The sequence below is a fragment of the Equus quagga genome, chromosome 2, assembly GCF_021613505.1.
Source record: "Equus quagga isolate Etosha38 chromosome 2, UCLA_HA_Equagga_1.0, whole genome shotgun sequence".
NCBI classification, from domain to species: domain Eukaryota; kingdom Metazoa; phylum Chordata; class Mammalia; order Perissodactyla; family Equidae; genus Equus; species Equus quagga.
The window spans coordinates 118,879,768-118,899,155 of NC_060268.1; the positions used below are offsets into that span (position 1 = coordinate 118,879,768).

At 55.5% G+C, this 19,388-nt stretch overlaps 1 protein-coding gene across 8 annotated transcripts in view; it reads right to left on the bottom strand.

Moving 5' to 3' along the window:
* ZMIZ1 (zinc finger MIZ-type containing 1) overlaps positions 1-19,388 on the bottom strand; it is a 236,780-nt gene that overhangs the window by 13,415 nt on the left and 203,977 nt on the right. For 7 of the 8 annotated variants that reach the window (XM_046654623.1, XM_046654622.1, XM_046654626.1 and 4 more), the window contains 10 exons: positions 11,954-12,068; positions 10,770-10,987; positions 9,535-9,733; positions 8,301-8,591; positions 5,943-6,125; positions 4,898-4,975; positions 4,030-4,204; positions 3,323-3,464; positions 1,540-1,750; positions 252-357 (listed from right to left, as the gene is read on the bottom strand). In XM_046654623.1, coding sequence (XP_046510579.1) covers positions 252-357; positions 1,540-1,750; positions 3,323-3,464; positions 4,030-4,204; positions 4,898-4,975; positions 5,943-6,125; positions 8,301-8,591; positions 9,535-9,733; positions 10,770-10,987; positions 11,954-12,068 — 1,718 coding nt within the window. The remainder of the gene's footprint in view (positions 1-251; positions 358-1,539; positions 1,751-3,322; positions 3,465-4,029; positions 4,205-4,897; positions 4,976-5,942; positions 6,126-8,300; positions 8,592-9,534; positions 9,734-10,769; positions 10,988-11,953; positions 12,069-19,388) is intronic. The other variant, XM_046654621.1, reaches the window with a different exon arrangement.

Sequence of the window (19,388 nt, forward strand, 5' to 3'; positions counted from 1 at the left end):
ATCTGCCTCATGTCCTATGCAGACAAGTCAGAATTCCCACTAGGTCTTGCAGTACTGTGCTCCTCTTATCATCCCCACAGCCCTGGATGGAGGGGTATGAGTCAGGGGTGAGAGCTGGTGCCAAGGAAGACTCAGGGCCCAGTGTGTTGCGCATGGGGCCAAAGGTCGGTCCCGGGTGGACGGTGACCACTTCCTAGCCACCCACATACAGTGGGGTGGGGGCTGGTTCTTTGCTCCTGTGTCCCACTCACTTTTTGTGATGCAGTGCTCTGCGGGCAGGAGGCGCTTCTTGAGGAGGCCTTGCAGCACGGAGCGCACAGAGGGCCGGTGGACCAGCTGCAGCACGAAGAGGTGGGACTGCCGAGAAAGAGTTGACGCTCAGTCTCTGCCCCACGGTCCTCATCACCCTGCCCCACCTGAAGCCTCTGCAGGCCTAGGCTGTCCTGTGCCCGAAGGCCCCTAGAGGCCAAGGGCAGGAAAGGGTCCATGTTCACAGTGATGCTACTCTAGGGGCAGGTCCCCCAGGACCTGGGAAAGAGCCCTCAAAGCCCACGATGTGCCCAGGGCCCTATGAGTCTGGGGATGCGGGCTGGGGTCACCACCCAGGGATAGCTGCCTCTGCTCTAGGCCTACAAGACTATGACACTGAAACACCCCTGGGATGGGGTTATGGGATACCGAGCATCAGGACTACAGCCCACCTTGCTTCCTAACCTCACTCACCACTGCTCCCCATCATGTGTCCTTCATCCTTCCTGCCAGAGGATAGCGTCCCTGGTCTTTACTCCTTCAGGAGGCTTTCCAAGACTGCACACCCCAACAAGCCCCCCAGACTCTTCACTCTGACACCATCCCCTGTCCTGTGACTCCTAACTCCTGGTGGCCTCACTGCCCCTATGTTCATAAGGGTAGGATCTGTGTCCCCAGAGAGGCCAGCAGAGTGAGACAGGAACTCTCCTTCCACGCAGGACCCCCAGCAAGCCCTGTGTGCAAGGCCCTGATCTCTGTGGGACAGGAGCACGGCTCAGTCGTAGTCTCATATCACAGTCATGCACGTGATTCTAAGGCCATAGGTGGGTGAGGAAGGGAGAGAGTTAACCCCACACTTGGTGGAGTTGGGTCTAGGGGAAAAGGTGATTAGAATATAAACGTTTCTTGTGAACGAGGCCAGAACAGAGGCGAGCTTTGAGGAACACACAGAACTTCACCAGTGGAAGGTGGTGGTGGACACGGGTGGCGGAGTGCCCAGGAGGGGCTACAGGAGTAAGTGGAGGCGAGTGTGCAGATGGCACGGAGGCTGTGGTATAAGAGGGACAAAGCCATACTTAAGGCCGGAGCTCAGTGTCTTTGGAGGCCCACCCCAGTTTGCTTTATTCCACAGCCCTGGAGGACCACTGCATGTTTCTGGAACGTGCTTCTGAAGACCACTTCGGTGGCTGTGGGGATAGGGACAGAGACCCAAGGACCAGGCTGAGGACTAGAGGGGGCGAAGACCTCAGGTTCCCACACGGTGCCCTCAGCCCTGCCCGGCACACTCACGCAGCAGCAGGCCGTGACGGTGATCTGGATGGTGTTGCGGCCTGGCTGGCACACGTGCTTGAGGTGCAGGGGCTTGTGAGAGGTCTTGTTGTCACCGCGCTCGATGGTGAGGGGCGTGGCGTTCACGCTGACCTGCACAGAGGCTGGCCAGTTGGTGTTCATCTGCCGGTCCTCGTGGTGGTAGCACTTGAACTGCAGCTCCAGGTCAGATCTGGGGGTGAGGGTGAGGCTCAGGTCGGCTCTGCTAGGGGGACTGCCTGTGGCCTTGATGACGCCTGGCCAGGCCACACACCCCTTAATCTCCACAGCCTCACGAGTCTCTCAGGATCCCATTCTCGGCTGCGACTGCTCTTCCAGCCTTCTCGAACTCTCCTCTCTCACCCTGCCCACATCTCCATCAAAACCCAGCCCGACAACCCAAATCCCCCATATGGCCCACATACGGCTCACCCCAGCCGCATCCCACAGCTCTGGCAACAATTTTCCCTGGCCCCCTCCCACCCACCCATACAAAGAGAGACAAAAAGACACATGCTAATTTCATGAGACCAATTGGGAGGCTGGTTATGCCGATTCTCAGACAACAGCTGGAAGAAGGGCCCCAGGCCAAGGCCAAGTCTGGCTAGTCCCCGCCGAGGTGGGCCCCGAGGACACAGCCCTGAAGGAGTCCCCATGAACCCAGCAGTGACCACGTATGCACAAAAACCAAGCAAGGCCAGCAACCAGGGCCACAGGAGGCCTCCCAGGTGAGAGCACTCACAGGTAAGGAGGGGTAGGTAAGCAGGACCCTGCACAGGGGTCTCCCCACCCTCCTGCCTGAGTGTCTGACCCTCAAGCTCTCACGCCCACCCCAGGTCTATCTCCAATCCTCTCCACGGCCTGCTCGGCGAGGCTGAGGCAACATACCAGCTGTGTGTGTAAGCATGCATGTGCACATGCCCAGCTCAGACCCATCTTGTGCCCTCAAGGTGCTCACTGGGCAACTGAGGGGCTCTAGTCACAGGCACGTGATGAATCCTGCCTGAGGAGGAAGGACTGAAGGTGGAGACATTAACGGGTTCTGGCACCCAGTGACCTGGGGCCAAGTCCCAGCTCAGCCCCACACTAGCTGTAAGAACTCCCCTAAGTGAATCAAGCTCTCTGGCTTCAGTTTCCTCATTGTCAATGGGGCAAGTACTGCTCACTCACAAGATCAAAGGAGATCAGGTGTGGAAGGTGGGGAACACAGGGCCTGGCCCAGCAGGGGACCTGCAAACCCTGCACCTCAGCGTGTCCAGATGTTTGAGCAGTAGCCTTGCTGGCCAGCCCCTTGCAATCTGCAGGGCTTGCCGGTTCAACTTGACCCAGCCCTGCTCCCACTCCAGCCTAACCTCTCTACATTCCTGCCTCTTCCCACAACAAGCCACATTCAGCTTCCCCTTTGCTAACTCAAGGCCTCTGCTAGAACACTCCTTCTCAGGCTTTAGGTCTCAGCCAGCCACCTTTTTCTCCGGGAAGTTGTCCCTGACCACTAACTCAGGGTGAGTGACTAGGGTGAGTGACAGCTGAGTCCCCGAGCTTGGGCCACTATGCTGAGACTGCCTGTCTGTCTCCCCAGTGTCTGCAGGTTCCCCATGACATCCCCAGGGCTTTGCACAGGGCAAGGCCCAGTCAACGATGCCGAACAGGTGAAGGTGGCAGGCACCTGACTAGGGTGCCTGGGCCGAGGGATGTCACCACCAGGGACCTCCTTCACCTGGCTCGGGCCTGTGAGAGGAGAGCTGGGATTGAGCCTGACACTCACCTCCACATCAGTGTCTGGTGGACCGTGGGCCGCAGATGAAAGACATGGTTGCTGACGGCCAGGTTGTGCTCGAGGCGGAAGGGCTCCAGCACTACGCCATCCCGCACAGGGAATGTGAGCCGCAGTTCGTCGTTGTGGTTGGCTGGGTCAGGGGAGGAGTAGGTGAGCCACATGCCTGTGGCCACCATGGGCACCCAGAAGCATGGGTGCCAGGGCCATACGTGGGGCTTACTCACCCACACGACACACACACACACCCTTGGCTGCACACTCAGAGGAACACACAGGCATGTGTGTTAACAGGGCAATAGAAGCTGTTAACTCCCACGTGTACACCAGGGAGCCCATCACGACCACCCCTGCGTTCCACACCCCACTCATCCCAGCTCTGCATCCCCTCTTGCCCCTATCTGCTCCCTGCTCTGGAAGCCCCAGGATCCTTCTCCCAGCCCCTTTCCACAGCTGACAGCTGCGCTTCCTCCCAGCCTCCAGCTGCTCAGGCAGGTGGTAGGGAGGCCTGCTGGCAGCCCAGTCTCAAATTTCCCTTCTGGGTGGGGCTTACCTGCTTTCAAGCCCTCCTGCCCTTTCCACATGCCCAGCCCCCACAGGGAGTCTGTCTTCCAAGTCCCCTGGCTCCTGCTGCAGGGCCCTATGTGGAGCTGCCCAGAGCTGGCCAGACAGAAGAAGGGAGACAGTGGGGCACTCACCTGGGGGTGGTGGCAGAGCGCTCATATTTGGCTTGATGTCAGGTGGGAAGGGGGGTTTAACATCTTGGCTGGGGGACAGATATGGGGGGATGCTGCTCCCAGGAGTCATGGGGGGCGTGGGGTTCCCTGGAACAGGTGAGTGGGGGTAATTTGCCACAGGAACTGGCCTGGGAGGCTGGAGGAAAGAGAAACCACAGATAGGTTATAGGGTCACAGGGACAGAAGGAGCCATGGCTGTAGGCATACACCCCACCATCCCATGGTCTAAGGCTATGGCCCTGCCTCCCCTAAATGAAGAGAGCCCCCCAGGGAAAGCCATCCCTCCCTCCTGGCTGGCACTCAGCCCTCTGCCCCCATTGGGAGACAGGCAGGCCTGCAATGGGCCTCCCTACCCTTCACTTGGGTCATGGTGCCATGCGGGGGTGCAGGGTCCCCTCCCATTTGATAAATGGGGACATACACTTAGGGTGAGGGTCTAATGTAATCTGGGAAGGAGAGGAGAGCTGGGATTGAGCCCAGGTCTCCTGCTACCTACATCACACCCTACCCTACACCAGCAGGGCCCCAGATGGAGTCGGGCCTGCAGCATCAAGAGGCAGTTTGCTCCTAGGAGCCCCTCTCCCTTCCTCTCTTAATCCATACTTTGCTGTCTTCCAGGACTGGCCAGGTCCACACTTGTCCCTGGCCCAGCCACCCAGAGATGTGTATTCTCTGTCCAGCCATCTGTGCCCCACAACAGAGGACCTGGGAATTAACCCCCGACCTGGGCCCTACTAATGTCCAGAGAGGCTGGGGAGGGAACAATGAGGCCTCTTGGACACACAAGTACACGTGGGTCGTAATCCGTAAGACGAAATCAGGAACATACCCTATTGACGTTCCCTTGGCTGTAGTTACTGTAGCTGCTTCCCGAGAAGGTGTTATTTTGTCCATTAAACTGCTCTGGCTGTTAAAACGAGATAAACAATGCTGTGAATGGAAGGCAGAAAAGCTTCCAGAAGCCCACTCTCTCCCCTGAAATGAAAATCTGCTAGGAGGACAGGGGATGCTGAAGAGGCCTGCCCAGTGCTGGGGTGGGGAGCAGGAAAGGGACAGAACAGGTCACCTCCTGGGGACAGCGTTTTGCCTCTCCCTGTCCACAGCTAGTAATCCAGCAAAAGAGTTTAAGAAATAGAAACACCTAGTGTGAAGCTGGAGCAAAAATAGTAAACCCACATGGCAGGTGGTCACGTAAATTGGCATGAGTTCTTGACAAATAAATGTAAAATATTTCCAGAGTCTTCACTCCCAAGAATGCACTTTATCATAAGCCCAAAGAAGGAAACAGTGCCTGAAAATATTCATCATAGTGTTATTTCAAAAGTGAAAAATCAGCAACAACCCAAATGCCTAACAGAAAGGGACGATAAAGTAAGGAGCAAGTATCTCAGTGGAGCGTCAGGTGGCCATTAAGAGTGAAAATCACAGAGACTCTGTAGCAATAAGTAACGTGCTTAAGATTTCATGTCTAGTGAAAAAAACAGATTCAAAGTTACAGTAGTAACAACAGCTATATAACATGTTGATGCCCGCATGCATGTAGACAGACAAGGTTCAGAATAAAATGTTAATATATTCAGGTGGGTGGTTTTTTTTTAAAGAATGTATTTCCCTTTATTATTACTATCTTGTATGAGCCATAAATAGTAAAAGGAGAAGGAAAACCATTGTTTGAGCACCATGAGGATAGGAACCAAGAAAAGCTAATCTGACATTTTGGCTACCACACGCATAGCTCTGAGCATATAACATATCCAGAAATCTCTGCCTGCCCTTGGTGACTTCAGGGGACACACAGGGTCTGGATGTCACAGGTTGGGGTAGGGATGTGAGGTGGTGAGGAGGGAAGGGGCCTGTGGGGTGGCGGGACTCACCTTGTAATATTGCCCCATGTTGACCGTGGGGGGTGGGTACTGCCCCGTACTTGGCTGGCTAGGCATCCTTTGCCCAGGGTAGTTGGGAGACGTGAGTGGCCGTGGGGGGTTGGGGGTGGGGTACTGGCCTGGCTGGGTGGGGAACTGGCTGTTTGGTCCATATTGCTGGTTTCCATAGTTGGGCTGAGGTGGCAGAGAAAGGAGAGGGGAAAGGTCATCAGCGCTGCGGAGTTAAGCTGTTCACCAGAATGCCTGGACTGCCCCATCTACTTCCCCTCCTTTGCCCCCACTGTTTTCCACCCACAAAACGCCCTCCCCACCTAGAAGGGGGAGAGGCTCAACCCGATGATGCCGGGCCCCTCCTGCCCTGACATCCAGGGACATCACATTTGGCCTGTCCAGCTCCTGGCCATCTCCCCACGAAGCTGTCTTGCTTGAAGCTCCATGTTGCCTGAACTCTGAGAGCACTTTCAGAGCCCCTTTCCTATCATTATGAGGTGGCAGACTCTAAAGCCCCCTTTGCATCTCTCCTAGTGCTTGGTATGTGACAGAGGAACACAGACAACAGGATACACTTCCAGAAGGGCGACCCTCTTCCTCCACCCCTGCATTGTGAGGCTGAATCTGGGAGGCACTGTCCATGTACCCCACACTGAGCAGAACATCTGTGCAGAGGTCGGAAGAAGCAGGCTGGTGAAGGGACAAGACAACCCCTCTAGGGAGAGATAATTGAGAGAGAAGAGGAGACGGCTCCAGGGAGAGAAGGGATCGCTGTCCTTGGAGATCTACACAGTGATACGAGTTACTCCTGCTTACACCCATCTGCACTCTCCAGTCACTTCCCCATCTGTAAGATCAGGTGACCCTCAGGGCCACCTGCCACCCAGACACCCCAGGCCACTACATCCTATGGAGTCAGTGGTTTCCTCCTCCCTGTCTGTTGAAAGTCCTTGTCTATTAACTGTCTCTCCCGTCCTCTAGGCTCAGAGGCCCAGGAGACAGCTATGTCCCAGCGCCTGGCAAAGAAAGGCCCTTAATAGATACTTGCTCAACAAATGAAGGATGGAGCTGGGGGTAAATGGCCGAGGACACGCGATGTCTGTGTCAGTGCTGAAGAACTGGCCACTTGCACTGTTGTGATATAGTGTCAGGGCTTGACCCAGGTTCCTGGGTGTTTGAGGAGGTCCCTGACCTCTCCCCTTCTGGACTCAGGGCACCTCCATCAGTGGCCAAGCCACCTTCGAGCCCCAGCTAGGGTGGATTCTAACAGGAGTCACACAGACCTCTGAGGAACTTAAGGTCTTCGGGCTCTAAACCCACTGTAAACCCAAGTTGAAGGCCACAGTTCCGAGACAAGGATGGGGAGGTCGATCTGAGAACAGGTGTGCAAGCAGAGCACTCGGGGAAAACGCTCTGGAAGGGGCCTTGTCTGGTCGAGGAATCAGGGCAGGCTCCCGAGGAGTGTGTGCCGGGCCAGCATTCTGGGGTTCCTGTGTCTTCTGCAGGTGAACTAAATCCTTACCCAGGTACCCAGAGAGGCCACTTGCTGCCAACTTGTTTTCTAAGTGCTCACTGAAAGCCTCGTGACACCCCCTCCAGGAACTCCTCCTTCTCTGACCTCTGCTGAGTTCCACACACCCCAGTGTGCATCATTCCCTTGTGGGATCCTGCTTAGACCTTATCTTTCCTGTTGGTCTCAGTTCCCGAAGGACAGGAGGTATGGGTTTCACTTCCCTAAATCTTCACCGATCCCTGGGCTGAGATGGCTATGCAGCCCAATGGGCAGCATTCCTCCCAACAGAGCAGGTGACGAGCCCTAAGAAACACTCTGTCTGCCTTCCAGTCACTTCTCCGACATGCACAGCCTTTAGATATTTACAGGGTTTTGCCTCATCTCTCATTCTTGGAAGTGAGAAGCCCTCATGTGGTGTAAGGAATGTGGCCCCAAGGAGGTTTAGTTCCTCACCCAAAGTCACCCAGCTAGTGTCCGCATCGAGACAAGAGAGAACACTAAGAGCTACTGCTTGCTACGTGCCCGGCCACACAGGCCCATGTACATCTTCTTCTTCAAGTCTCCCAAGCAGCCCTAGGAGGCGGGCTGCATTGTCACTGCCTTTCACAAACAAAACGCCTGAGACTCAAGGAGATGATGTGACTTCTCAAGGTCTTCCAGCTGGGAATGGCAGAGCTGGTCTTAAACCCACGATCACCTGACTCCTGAGGCTCTGCCTTTTGGCCCAGGTTTTCCGAAGGTCAATCCATGCTCTTTCCAAGGTACTGCCCACAGCACTTGTGTCTTCAAGTCCCAGGTACTCCCACCTCCCACCCTGCCCACCACCTGCCTGCTGTTACACTCACCTCTCCTGGGTAGGGCCTCTTTATGCTTTGAATGGGAAGGGACTGGGGCCGGGGGCCCGGGTAGGTCTGCTGGGGCATCCGCTGCCCGTGTGTGCCAAAGGGGCTGATGCCGGGCGGCCTGGGCTGGTTCATGCCCATGGGAGGACCACTCATTCCCGAGGGTGTCATGCCAGCCGCCATGCTTGCGGGATTCATGCTGCCCCCCATGGAGGCAGGCCCCCGCGGCCCGGGCTGGTTCATGAATTGGCTGTTATACGCCTGGGTGGGACCCATCTGGAAAGAGGAACAGACCTTCAACGGGAGAAGAAGAAAAAAAAAGAATAAAATGCCACATGCATTGAAAGTGCAGGAAGGGATGGGTGGGGGAGGTGGGGGGCTCAGGGTTAGGGGGCACTTTCCTGTGTGGCTGTAGCTGGTGACCAGGCCCCAAGGGACCGCCTGCAGGCCTCCTGAGTTCACTGCTGCCCTCTGCAGGCCACAGGAAAGATGCAGCCCGAGGGATGTTACAGGGTGGGGCGTGGACACTCCAATGCACAGGCAGCATTTCCAGGGTGGCAGGCAGGGAACAAGGAAGTGGGTGCAGGAGTGGGGAGGAGAATGGCAGGATGGCAGTGGATGAGGATGGAGGCAGGAGCCCCTCTCCTGGAAGTCCTGGCCCTGCCCTTGTTCCTTGGCCAATGGAGACAGACCCTCCACCCGCAAAGTCTGATGCAGCCCCAGCACCCACCTCTGCCCACCTGCCCTGCTGGCCCCATCCTGCAATCCCCACCTCCACGCCTGTCCTGGGGCCCATGCCCCAACGCCCACCCTATCCTTTTGAAGGTCAGAGGAGCAGAATCCACAGACAGGCTGACTAAGAGAGCAATGGCCTTCAGAGGCCACCCAGGGGACAGACTGGTGACAAGGCTATTTTAGACACTGAGCCACTTCTTCAGTGAGTAGGGACCCAGAGAGAATAGGGAACCTCTTCCCCTGACACAGAGACACACACAAGCCACTAACCCACGCAGAACAAACGAAAACACCTAAACACCACTCCCTGCCACACCCAACCACACTGGAACACCCACATCCTAACACATAGCCCTCTACATGCTTCCAAGAAAACCCAAACGCACCCTGACACCATCAGCTCCCCCCCAGCACACAGGGCCCCACAGGTACCAACACCCCAATTCTGATTCCCTGGAGCTATCTGCCTGGGCGAGGCTAGACCAGGAGAGCAGGCCCTTACCGGTCCATACTGGTTTATATCCTTGTTCTGTGTCTCCTGCAAGGCTGCCACAGTGGCTGTGGCTGTGGCTGTGGCTGTGGCTGCTGCTGCTGCTACTGCAGCTGCCGCAGCGGCAGCTGCTGGCTGAGTGAAGTCAGCAGGTGGCCTGGTGTGTGGAGGGATGCCCATGCCTGCAGGGGCATTAGGACCCCCAGGGTAGCTGTGAGGGAGAGAAGGAAGAGTTAGATACTGCCTGAATCTAAAGATGAACCCATGACAAACCCTGGGCTGGGAAGGAGGACAGGGCCCATCCAGGCCCTCTTGCCCTTAGCTCACAGATGGGCAGGTGTCCAGACTCAGAGCACAGAGGGGACAGGGGCCTCCTGTGGGTTGGCGCCTTTTGTGCCACTTAGTGACCACTAAGCTGCTGTGGTTTTAGAGCACTGGCTGGGTGCCGGCTGGAGCTCACACACGTGCACAAGATCACTGCACCCCGGCTGCCCCCAGCGTCATCTTCTGGAGGAGAACACTGAGCCTCAGAGAACCTGAGCAACTTGCCCACGGCCCTCCAATGGTAGATGGCAGGCTGGGGATGCAGCTTCAGGTGTGTCTGGCAGCTGTGTTTAAGGACAAGACCTTACTGCACTGCCATCTGGCAGGACTGTGGTCATCTCCAGGAGCTGGGACGGGTGAGGCCAAGGAGGCGGTCTTAGAGCAGGGTGGGGAGGCAAGAGGAAGGATGGGGCACCTCTGTCCTGCCCCACATCCCTGGAGTGCCTTCCTGGGATTCCTCGCCCCTTTCTCCCTTACTCTTGAACCAAGGGCTTCCCCGCCTCACAGTTCCGCCCCTGTAACCAGCAGGGCAGGGTGGTCTTCCTCCACCCCATCTAGAGCTGCTCTGCAAATCCCCTGGTCCAGCTCTCTCAATGGCTTCCAAATTAGAAAGACACGAGGCAGAGGAGGGCCATTCATTCTGAGGAATGCGAATATAGTCCTTCCATCATCATGGGCCTGACGGCTGTCACCCAGCTGCTGCAGTGTCTGACCTACAGACCAGCCTTGAAAATGGGGGATGACTGCGTCCCTTCAACCGATAGGACAATTGAGGATGAGAGAAGTGCCAGCAGGGCTCACCCATGTCCCAGGCCAGGAAGCATGGCGCTAGGACTTAAATTTGACTCTTCTCCTGGCTGGAGGGGAAGGGCATGGCTCACGTACCACTTCTCAAGGCTGTTGCCCCCTGACAGCCTGCTCACCTGGCCCCGAAGCCTCCGCTTCCAGGGTAGTTGGGCCGGCCATACATTCCCTGCTGGATGTAGGGCTGAGCAGGGCCAGCCTTGGCTGAGAACTGCTGCTGCTGCCCAGCAAACTGTGGGGAGTTGAGGCCGGGGTTGCTGGTGGTCATGCCTGACGCCATGGGGTTGCCGCCTGGATTCATGGGGTTGTTGGCATTGGCCATAGGGTTCCCAAGGACCTGTGGGCACAGAGAGTGATTGTCAACCAAGTGGGTACCCCAGGTGGCATGGAGAGGAAAAAGGAGAAATGGGGGCAGGGGTGGAGAAACAGTGAAATAGAGGGAGGACAAAAGAGGAAAAGGAGGAGAAAAATGGAGGGTATTAATTGTTCCCAGAGTATACAAATGATTAGAAGGGTGTTACCCAAGCCTGGAAGAAGGCAGCCTAAGAAATGAGACCTCAGCCTGTGATGGAATGAGGTAAGGCTGGTCCTGCACCAGGCAGCAGGTGGCAGCACTGGAATTTTCAGCTCCTCCACCCCACAAAGGGGCCTGGATACCCAGAAGGTCAAGACACACAGAGGCTCTGCTCTGTGAGGGCAAAGAGAAGCCCAACTTGCCAGCTCTGGAGGGCAGCAGGATCCTGGCCAAGGGGCCTCTGTGCCCGGGACCACAGGTAAGCCCAATGGTTCTCTCCAGGGTGGCAACCAGCCCTGAGCCTTCCATGTGGCCACGGCAGAGGGGAGAGAAAGGAATGAGAGCGGGAGGCAGGGTTGACTAGGGGTGTGGAGAGGGATTTGTCACAAGTTTAAGGTTCAACATTTTATTGAAATCTAACCCAGGCTGTCCAGGGTCAAAGACCTCAGATGTTGGAGCCCTGAGGCCAATAACACCCAGGAAGTTCTCCTGTTCATCCAATCAAAGTAAATGTGGGCTGGGGAAGAACCCCTTGCTGCCTGTCAGACGAAAGCTGTTCCCCCAGAAAGGCCTTAGGATGGGGTCAGTGCACAGGAGCCAGCTGCTGCCCTCCTGAGGCAGGTGTAGGCCCGTCCTGGGGGAAGGTGTGTCCACAGTTGGGTGTGCCCTGAAAACTGGTCTTTCCAGCTGAGTAGAGCCTGGGAGAGCAAGGAGGGGCGGCATGGCTTGGTGACCCAAGGGCCCCAGGGCCTGGGAGGGGCTCTCGTTGGGGGCAGGACAGGTTCTTACCTGGCTCTGGGATGTGTTGGTCACTCCCCAAACCGTGGTGACCACGGAGAGGGAGCCGGGAGGCTGGTTGGTGTTCTGCTGCCAAGGGACAGAGTCATAGGGGAATGACCCATCACTGTGGAGGGAGACAGAGGGGGGTCCTCAGAGGCTGCAGCCATGGGCAGAGATGGAGGCAAATCCCATCACCCCACCACACTCCCTGGCTCCCAGCCAAGCTAGGGCATCCCCATCTCAGTAAGTTCTGGATCCCCTGAGACTGGCACAGTGTCCGAGGCAGAATAGGTGTGCCTCGCATGGTGACAGACTGCGCAAAAATGACCATCTTTCCCCTCAGCACTGTGGAGGTGCCACCCCCATGGCTGTCTGTCTCACCTTAGGCCAAAGTCCACAGGCCATGCTGTGGAGGAAGAAGAGAGACCCACAGCTCCTCTTTCCACCTTGCTCTGACCCCAAACGGCTCTCCAGAAAGAGCTCTTGTTTCCCCACCCCAGCTTCCACAGGACTTCCCAGGCCCTTCTCAGAAAAGGCAGGAAGGGCCCCAATCCGAGTCCGGCTCTTCCCCCCTTCCTCAGGAGCCCGCATAGCAGGCTGGTGGCCCAGCCCAGCCGATCTGGCCTTTGCAAGGAGCTTCCTTACGTCACTCTTCATCTTGACTCTGGATCACAGGTACAGGCCTACCTGCCACGCTGCCTCCTCTGCTCCCAACCCAATCTCTCGTTCCACCAAGCCAATCCCCCTCAGATCCCCTAAGACACTTTGCACAATCACAGACCTGCAGTGGCTTCCAGTGTTCACAAGCTGAAGTCTGAATGCACACTTTAGAATGACCGACCATGTTGGCTAATCCCACCCAGCTGTGCTGCCCACCTTGGCTCTCAGCTCTCCCAGCGGGTCCCCCACTGTCCCCACTCTTCTTGCCAGGCCCAGTAGTACCCACCTTGTTTGGTGACCTCTCCTCAAGAGCCCTCAAGCATCAGAAGCAGGGACTCAACCTTAGGCCTAATGCCCTGCCCTGCACATAGTAAGTGCTCAGTAATGGCTTCCTATTAGTGGCCATGGTACAGGTGGAGAGTGAGGTCCAGCAGACCCCAGGGAGAAGAGCAGGGCCACAAGCTGGAGAAGAGGCCGGCAGGGTGACAGCAGGAAGAACCCATCAGGGGTCCCAGCCCTCAGGAATACGAGGCTGGGGCTGCCTCGCCCCTGGAGCCAGTCCTGCTTGACTCTAGGCACCTCTCACCCAGACACAGCCCCAGGAGAAGCCAAAAAGCAGAGTGCCCACATCTGTGCTACTACCTCTTCCCATGGCACCCCGATGGGGGTGAGGCCTGCAAGGCAGCCCAGCTGGGTATCAGGGTAAGAGAGGTGGCAGGAGGGAGGAAGGGGACTCTGGAGGAGGGTAGTGTGGTAGGAAGGCACCTCATGCCTCTGTCTGGCTGTGCCTTCATCACAGGAAGTTAGCAGAAGGCAAAAGCTCCCACTCAGGCCTTGTGAACTTGTACCCTAGCCAAGAAACCCTGGAGGCCGGGGTGACTGGGAGTGGAGGTGCTGGGAGCCAGCCCAGAGGTCAAGACTTCCTGCAGGACAGGCAGGGAGAGGGGGCCAGGGGTCTGAGTCTTGTGCCCTGCTCCTTGCTGGGTGAAGCCCTTGGCAGTGCTGGTCAAGTTAGGTGGTCGCCCCGCAGAGGCAGTCAGACTGCAGGGCAGGACCATGTCACTGTCTGCCCATGCTTGCTCTCCCCCTGCCTGAGCATGTTCTCTGCCTGGCCAGCCTCTGGCTTCCTTCCTGTCTCTGCTCAGAAGTCACCACACTACAGGACCTGGCCCAACTCCCTTAGAGAAGGGCAACTCCACCCCACCTCCCTTTTCCTCTTACCCTGGCTTCTTTTTGGCACCCTGGATACAAGTCCTGGACCCACCCCTCCATGGCTCAGGGCCCTGGTGCAAGTCCCTGAGCCTGCCTGCACTCAGTTTCCTCATCTGTAAAACGAGCTTAAGAATGGCATCCCCTGCTCTACTCTCTCAGTGTTTCCAAACAGCCGGTCATGAAACATGAGCGGGTCATGACATTGAACTAGCATGAGGGGAAAAGGAGGGAATAAAACAGAAAGTGATCAAGTGTGAGCACATAGTAAGGATGAATATATTCCTTGAACTTCTGTCTTGATTTTATATACAAGTAGATGTGTGCCCTGGGTTTCGGTGTCATATGTGTATTTACTGTAGGTCTCTGTCGAGTCAGTCTGAACAACACAGCCCTCAGGAATGTAAGTTTGATGTGGATCAAAGAAGAGAACGCAGACAAAAAAGACTTCATCAACTGGAAAATGACATGGACTTCAGCATTACTCACGATTTCTGAGGGGAGAGGAGCTGTCCTCTGGGAACCCAGCCCTCCTCTGCCGGCCAGACATGACATGGGTCAGGGGAAAGGGGGCAAGGCCCAGGTATATAGGTCAAAAGTGACAGATGGCTCATCCTCTCTGCATCTAGGAGGCTGACTGAAGACCTGGGAGCCCAGAGAACTTGGGTGGGGCCAAGAAGCCCAAGAAAGTAAGCAATGAGTCTGCATCTCAACGTAGCTGGGCTGGAAGAACCTCTGCTCTCCTGGGGAGGTCACTGGAGACCTGGGGCACTGCCTAGTCCCAGGCTGGCACACCAGAGTCTCACAGGGAGGCCCTGCAGGCTACAGTTTTAAAGAACAAAGAGGAGACCCCTGGACATGCACTCTCCTGTGGGGACCTTGTCCTTGGTGTGGCTGGATTGAACACAGGACCCCCCAGCAACTTAAAGTACAAGCCTGAGTCTATCTCCTCTCCCCAATAGCTCCCATCAACCCTTCACACTGGTGCCAGGGTTCTGCCTGAGGTTCATGTCCTTTCAGAACACACCTGGCAGCCTCAGGAAGTAAAGCCCTCTGGGAGTCCCCAGAGCCCGGCAGGGCCCTGCCTGAGCCCAGGGGGCCGGCAGCTGCTGCTTCACCACCCCAGGTGGGGAGGCCCCAGTGAGCTAGGATACTACACAGGCCCAAAAACAAGCTCCTGACTGCCCTGCAGCTCCGTGGGTGGGCCTTGTGGGCGGAAACCGGCTCCTTCCTGTTTCGTCCCCTCCACCCCAAACTTGGTGAGAAGCAAACTTAACCAACTTTCCCAAACTGGGCATCCTGCCGTCTGGCTGGAAGGCTGACCCCAAAGCCCAGGTGCACACCTGGTGCACACAAGTGTCTATGGGGAACATGTAGATGTGCATGCACAGGGGTCTTGTTGGCATGTTGCTGTGCACACGCCCGGGAAGAGACAGGCACACGCATGTAAGGGAGATCTCAGGGACTTTCTCGCCCCCACTCAAACCTGCTGCAGAAGCAGAAGTGGCAGTCGCACCAACACGACTGTGACTCATCTCCTGGGGAGACAGCTCCTGCTGTTGCAGCAAAGGCTCTCACTCCCACAGGCCCACAGTGGCAGTCAGCCCTGCCAGCACCTCTGCCCAGACTCAGATTCTGCCATCGGGGAGTAGCGTAACTCCCTGTGCCTGAGGATCAAGGACAAGCCATGCTCATGGGTCCTACCAGGGTGGGAGGAGGCCTAGGGTGATGAAGAGAAGGCCTAGGGGGCTGCAGGGGGTGTCCTGAGGTTCCTTCCCTCCTCTGGCAAGTACTATTTAACGAGCAGAAGTGCTCAGCTCAGGTCAGAGGTCCCTGGCATTTCAGGACTGCCCAGTGGGAACCACTTCCCTCCAATCCATACCTGGTTGCAGTTCAGAAGGAGGCCAGAGCCCCTAAGATCTGAGAACCCACTCAGTAATCTTGCCCAGCTCTGCACACCCTCAATCCAGCATAGCCTGGTCTCATGCCCCAAGCTGCCCCGAGCCACAGTCTTGCCCAGCCAAAACTGCCCCAGGAACCCTCTTCCACCTCCAGAGGCACCAGGGCCGGAAGCCACTTAGAATCTCAGCAGTGTTCTGCCTGCCAAGTGCCTCCTAACATGGGGGCAGCTGCTTTCCCATCTCTGTGCCTCTTCTCAGCCTGCGATGCTTTGTCTCTACCCCGAAAATTGCCACTCATTCTTTCCAGGCTCCTCCTCTAAAGGCCACCTCCTGCAGGAAGCCCTTGCCACGTCCACTGGCCTGAGTTCTCCTTGTTCCTCACATTCCTGGGGCCTGAGTGACAGCCCTCCTGCCTTTTCCCTTCTGCCCAGGAGCTCTGAGTTCTCAGGCTCCCTGTGCCTGGCAGGATGTCTTGACGTACTTGCAGGGCTCAGGAAGCCTTTGATAACCAAAGTGCCAGGGAGAAACACCCTCCTGGTGCTCTCTCTCAGAAGGATGCCTGAGAGTGAATGGACATGTCTATGCCTTAGCCTGACTGCCCATCACCTCTAGTGTGCTTGTGATGACATGGGTACCGGCACCCAGCAAGTGGTTGGTCCTGCCTCCAGGGAGAGGGGCAAGTGAAGCCAATGAAGCAGCTACTCCCTCTCTCTATGCCTCAGTGTTCTCAGCTGTAAAACAGGGTGATGACAGGCCCTCTCTCAGAGAGTTGGCATGAGGACTAATTGAGTTCACACGTGTATGGCAAAATGACCATGTCCAACATGCCTCGTGCACCCTAAATTGCTGGCTGCTGTCGTTACGATTTATCAAGCGGTTCCTAGATGCAAGGAACTATGTGAAGTGACTTTCTCCTACGAACTCACTTAATCCCTTTAAGTGGGCTCAACAGATGCATCTCTTAGGAGCTAAGGCTCACAGGGTCCCAGAGCTCATCGGGGCAAGGTTGACAGGTTGGCCTGACCACATCCTACTGTGCCAGGGAGCTAAGGATCCGGTAAGGTCGTGCTTCTGCATACAAAGATGGCGATGATGCAAGGGAGCGCACACGACGAAGGCAGTCTAGAAGTACTCAAGGATTCCAAGAAGGGGCACAGCTTCCTGGGGGTTCTTGGGGAAGCCACACAGCATGAAGGGACAGAGGATATGTAAAGTTTGGTCTCAAAGAGAAAACGCAAATGGTGTCCCAGGAAAAAAACACTTTATACATCAAATCATAGCTTTAGCCTGGACTGAGTATATCAGCAAATATTTAGGGATTCTGACCCCATATTTTTGAGGCTAATATTCAAATAGCAGAGGGAGGCCTTGAAGGATAGTGGTGGACTATCTGGGCTCTGAACCTAAACTCTCTGGGTCAAACCTTAGCCCTGCCACTGACCTGGGACACATTACTTAAGTCAGCCTCAGCTTTCTCACCTGTAGAGTGGGCGTAACACTCTTCTAGGATGAAATACATGAACACGGGTAAAACTGAGTGTGGTGCTTGGCAGACTCCTGCTCAACTGTGCTTACACTTTTCTCTCCACTTCTCCAGCCTGACTGCAGTGTAGGTCCTAAATTTACTTGATGATACAATGATGGTACTTAGAAGTTTTGTAAATATGTTATCAATGGGAGGGAGTGTTATTATCATTCCTGCCTGTTGAACATACTTTCCAAGCCTTGAAACTTTCCTCAGCGTTCCTCTGCCTTCCCTTCTCTATCTAGTGAAGTCCTTTAAAGCCCAGCCTCGATAGTCCCTTTCGTGACTCTCCTAAGCAGAACCAAGGGCATTTCCTTCTGTGTCATCAGTATTTTTTCAAACCTTTTATAAAGAGATCTCCGCACTGTAGTTATAGTGGACAGTTTACACGTCTGTTTGCCAGTTCCATGGGCGCTGACTGATGTTTGCTAAATGTGGGAAAATGAGTAAAGTCCAGAAAGAGGGAATGATGGTTCCTGGTTCCTGGGCACCTCCTGTGGCAGTGTCTACACAGACATCCACGGAGGGAAGAGGAGGGGAGGGCTGAGTTATTTCTTCCCTTGTACTTCTCCCACTTTATTTGTGAGAAATAACAAATTCCTATTGAGGGTATTGTTGGACCCTAATCGATTTCCCTGACCTGGCTATACTGGTCCTGTCTCTGTGCAAGGCTGCAGTGTAACCACTAAGGAACACCAAGCTGGTGAGGAGCTGAAGCTCTCACCCTCTTTAGTTTAGGGGAGCCATTAACAGTGCTCTCCATCATCACAACGACTGGGGCCTGCTTCCTCCCCTCCCTGCGGTGAAACATAGAAAGCAACTTGTGCAGTTAAACTGCATATTAAAGGATTTTAAATTTTTTCAGTAGGAAGGAGGAAAGGAAAAGATCCTGCATCTGGGCAATCTGGAATGATGGAGCAGGATTTATGGGTCCTTCAATCCCCCTCTTGTTGCTTTTTTTTTTTCATTTTCTGGGTGCAAGAAAAAGCATCTATTACAAGCTGAACTTCAGGTACAGCTATGAAAAAAAAATCTAAAAATGAAAGCAGTGAAGGTGGTGTGATGTGACCAAGGAAAGGAGAAGACTGGCGGTCAGTTTTGATGGACCTCTTCTTTGCTAGCTGACTATCAATGAGCACATCAGAGTCTGATGGCACCAGGCTGAGGGACAGGGAATAATTACTGGTCCATGGGGCTCCCTGGACCTGGTGATGAGCACATTGTAAGTCCTGCACTGCTGTTCCACTTGTACAGATGAGGAAATGAGGCACAGAGAGGTTATGAAACTGCCCAAAGTTATCCAGCTAGAAAATGGCAGGGATGAAACTTGAGGCCCATCAGCCTGGCTCCAGGACCTGTCAAACATGCTGCAGAGAGGGAAGCACCAGGCCCTCCGCCCCAGGATTGAGTGGCACACAAGGGCCCCATCCAGGTGGATCCAGGGGAGCATGAGGGCCCCCTACCAGGAACCTCTCCTTTGGGGGCCACAAATCCCTCCCGAGAAAATGGTGGCACCCTTCAGTCTTGGAGTCTCCCCCAGCTCTAGCGGGCTCCAATTGTAATCATATTAAGAGTATAAACAAGATTTATTAGGCTTTTAATTACCTTTGCAGCACTGATTTGTATACAGGCAATGTGGTGATCACAAATGGCTTTTTTAACCACTCATTAAAAATCTGGGAGAGGAAGGCGGAAATATTTATTGGCATTAAGTCCAGGTCACTGCAGGGATTGTGAAAGGGTCCTGCTGCCTGGCCAATGGCCCAAGGCCCCTTGCTGCCCTGGGCTGGCCTCCCCTGGCCTCCCTTTTCCTATGTGGCCCTCTGTGCACCTCTGTGAAGTGGAGAGGACAGCACCCACCTTCAGCTCAGTGGTCAGGACCACACAGGGTGCGAGTCCAAAGACTGCTTCACAAACCATGAGGTTCTATCCAAACGTGGGGGTACTCCAGATTCCTCTGTGCACCAGCACCCTCAGAAACTGTCTTGGGCTGCAGCAGCCTGACCCTTTCCTGACATCTCACTCACGATTCCGAGCTCCACCATGTGCTCACTGGTCTTGCTTGGAGGCACAGGCCCCGACTCACAGCCTGGTGCTGTGGTGCCAGCCCCCATTGCTGGCAGGGGACGTGACCACGAAGCCTGAGCTA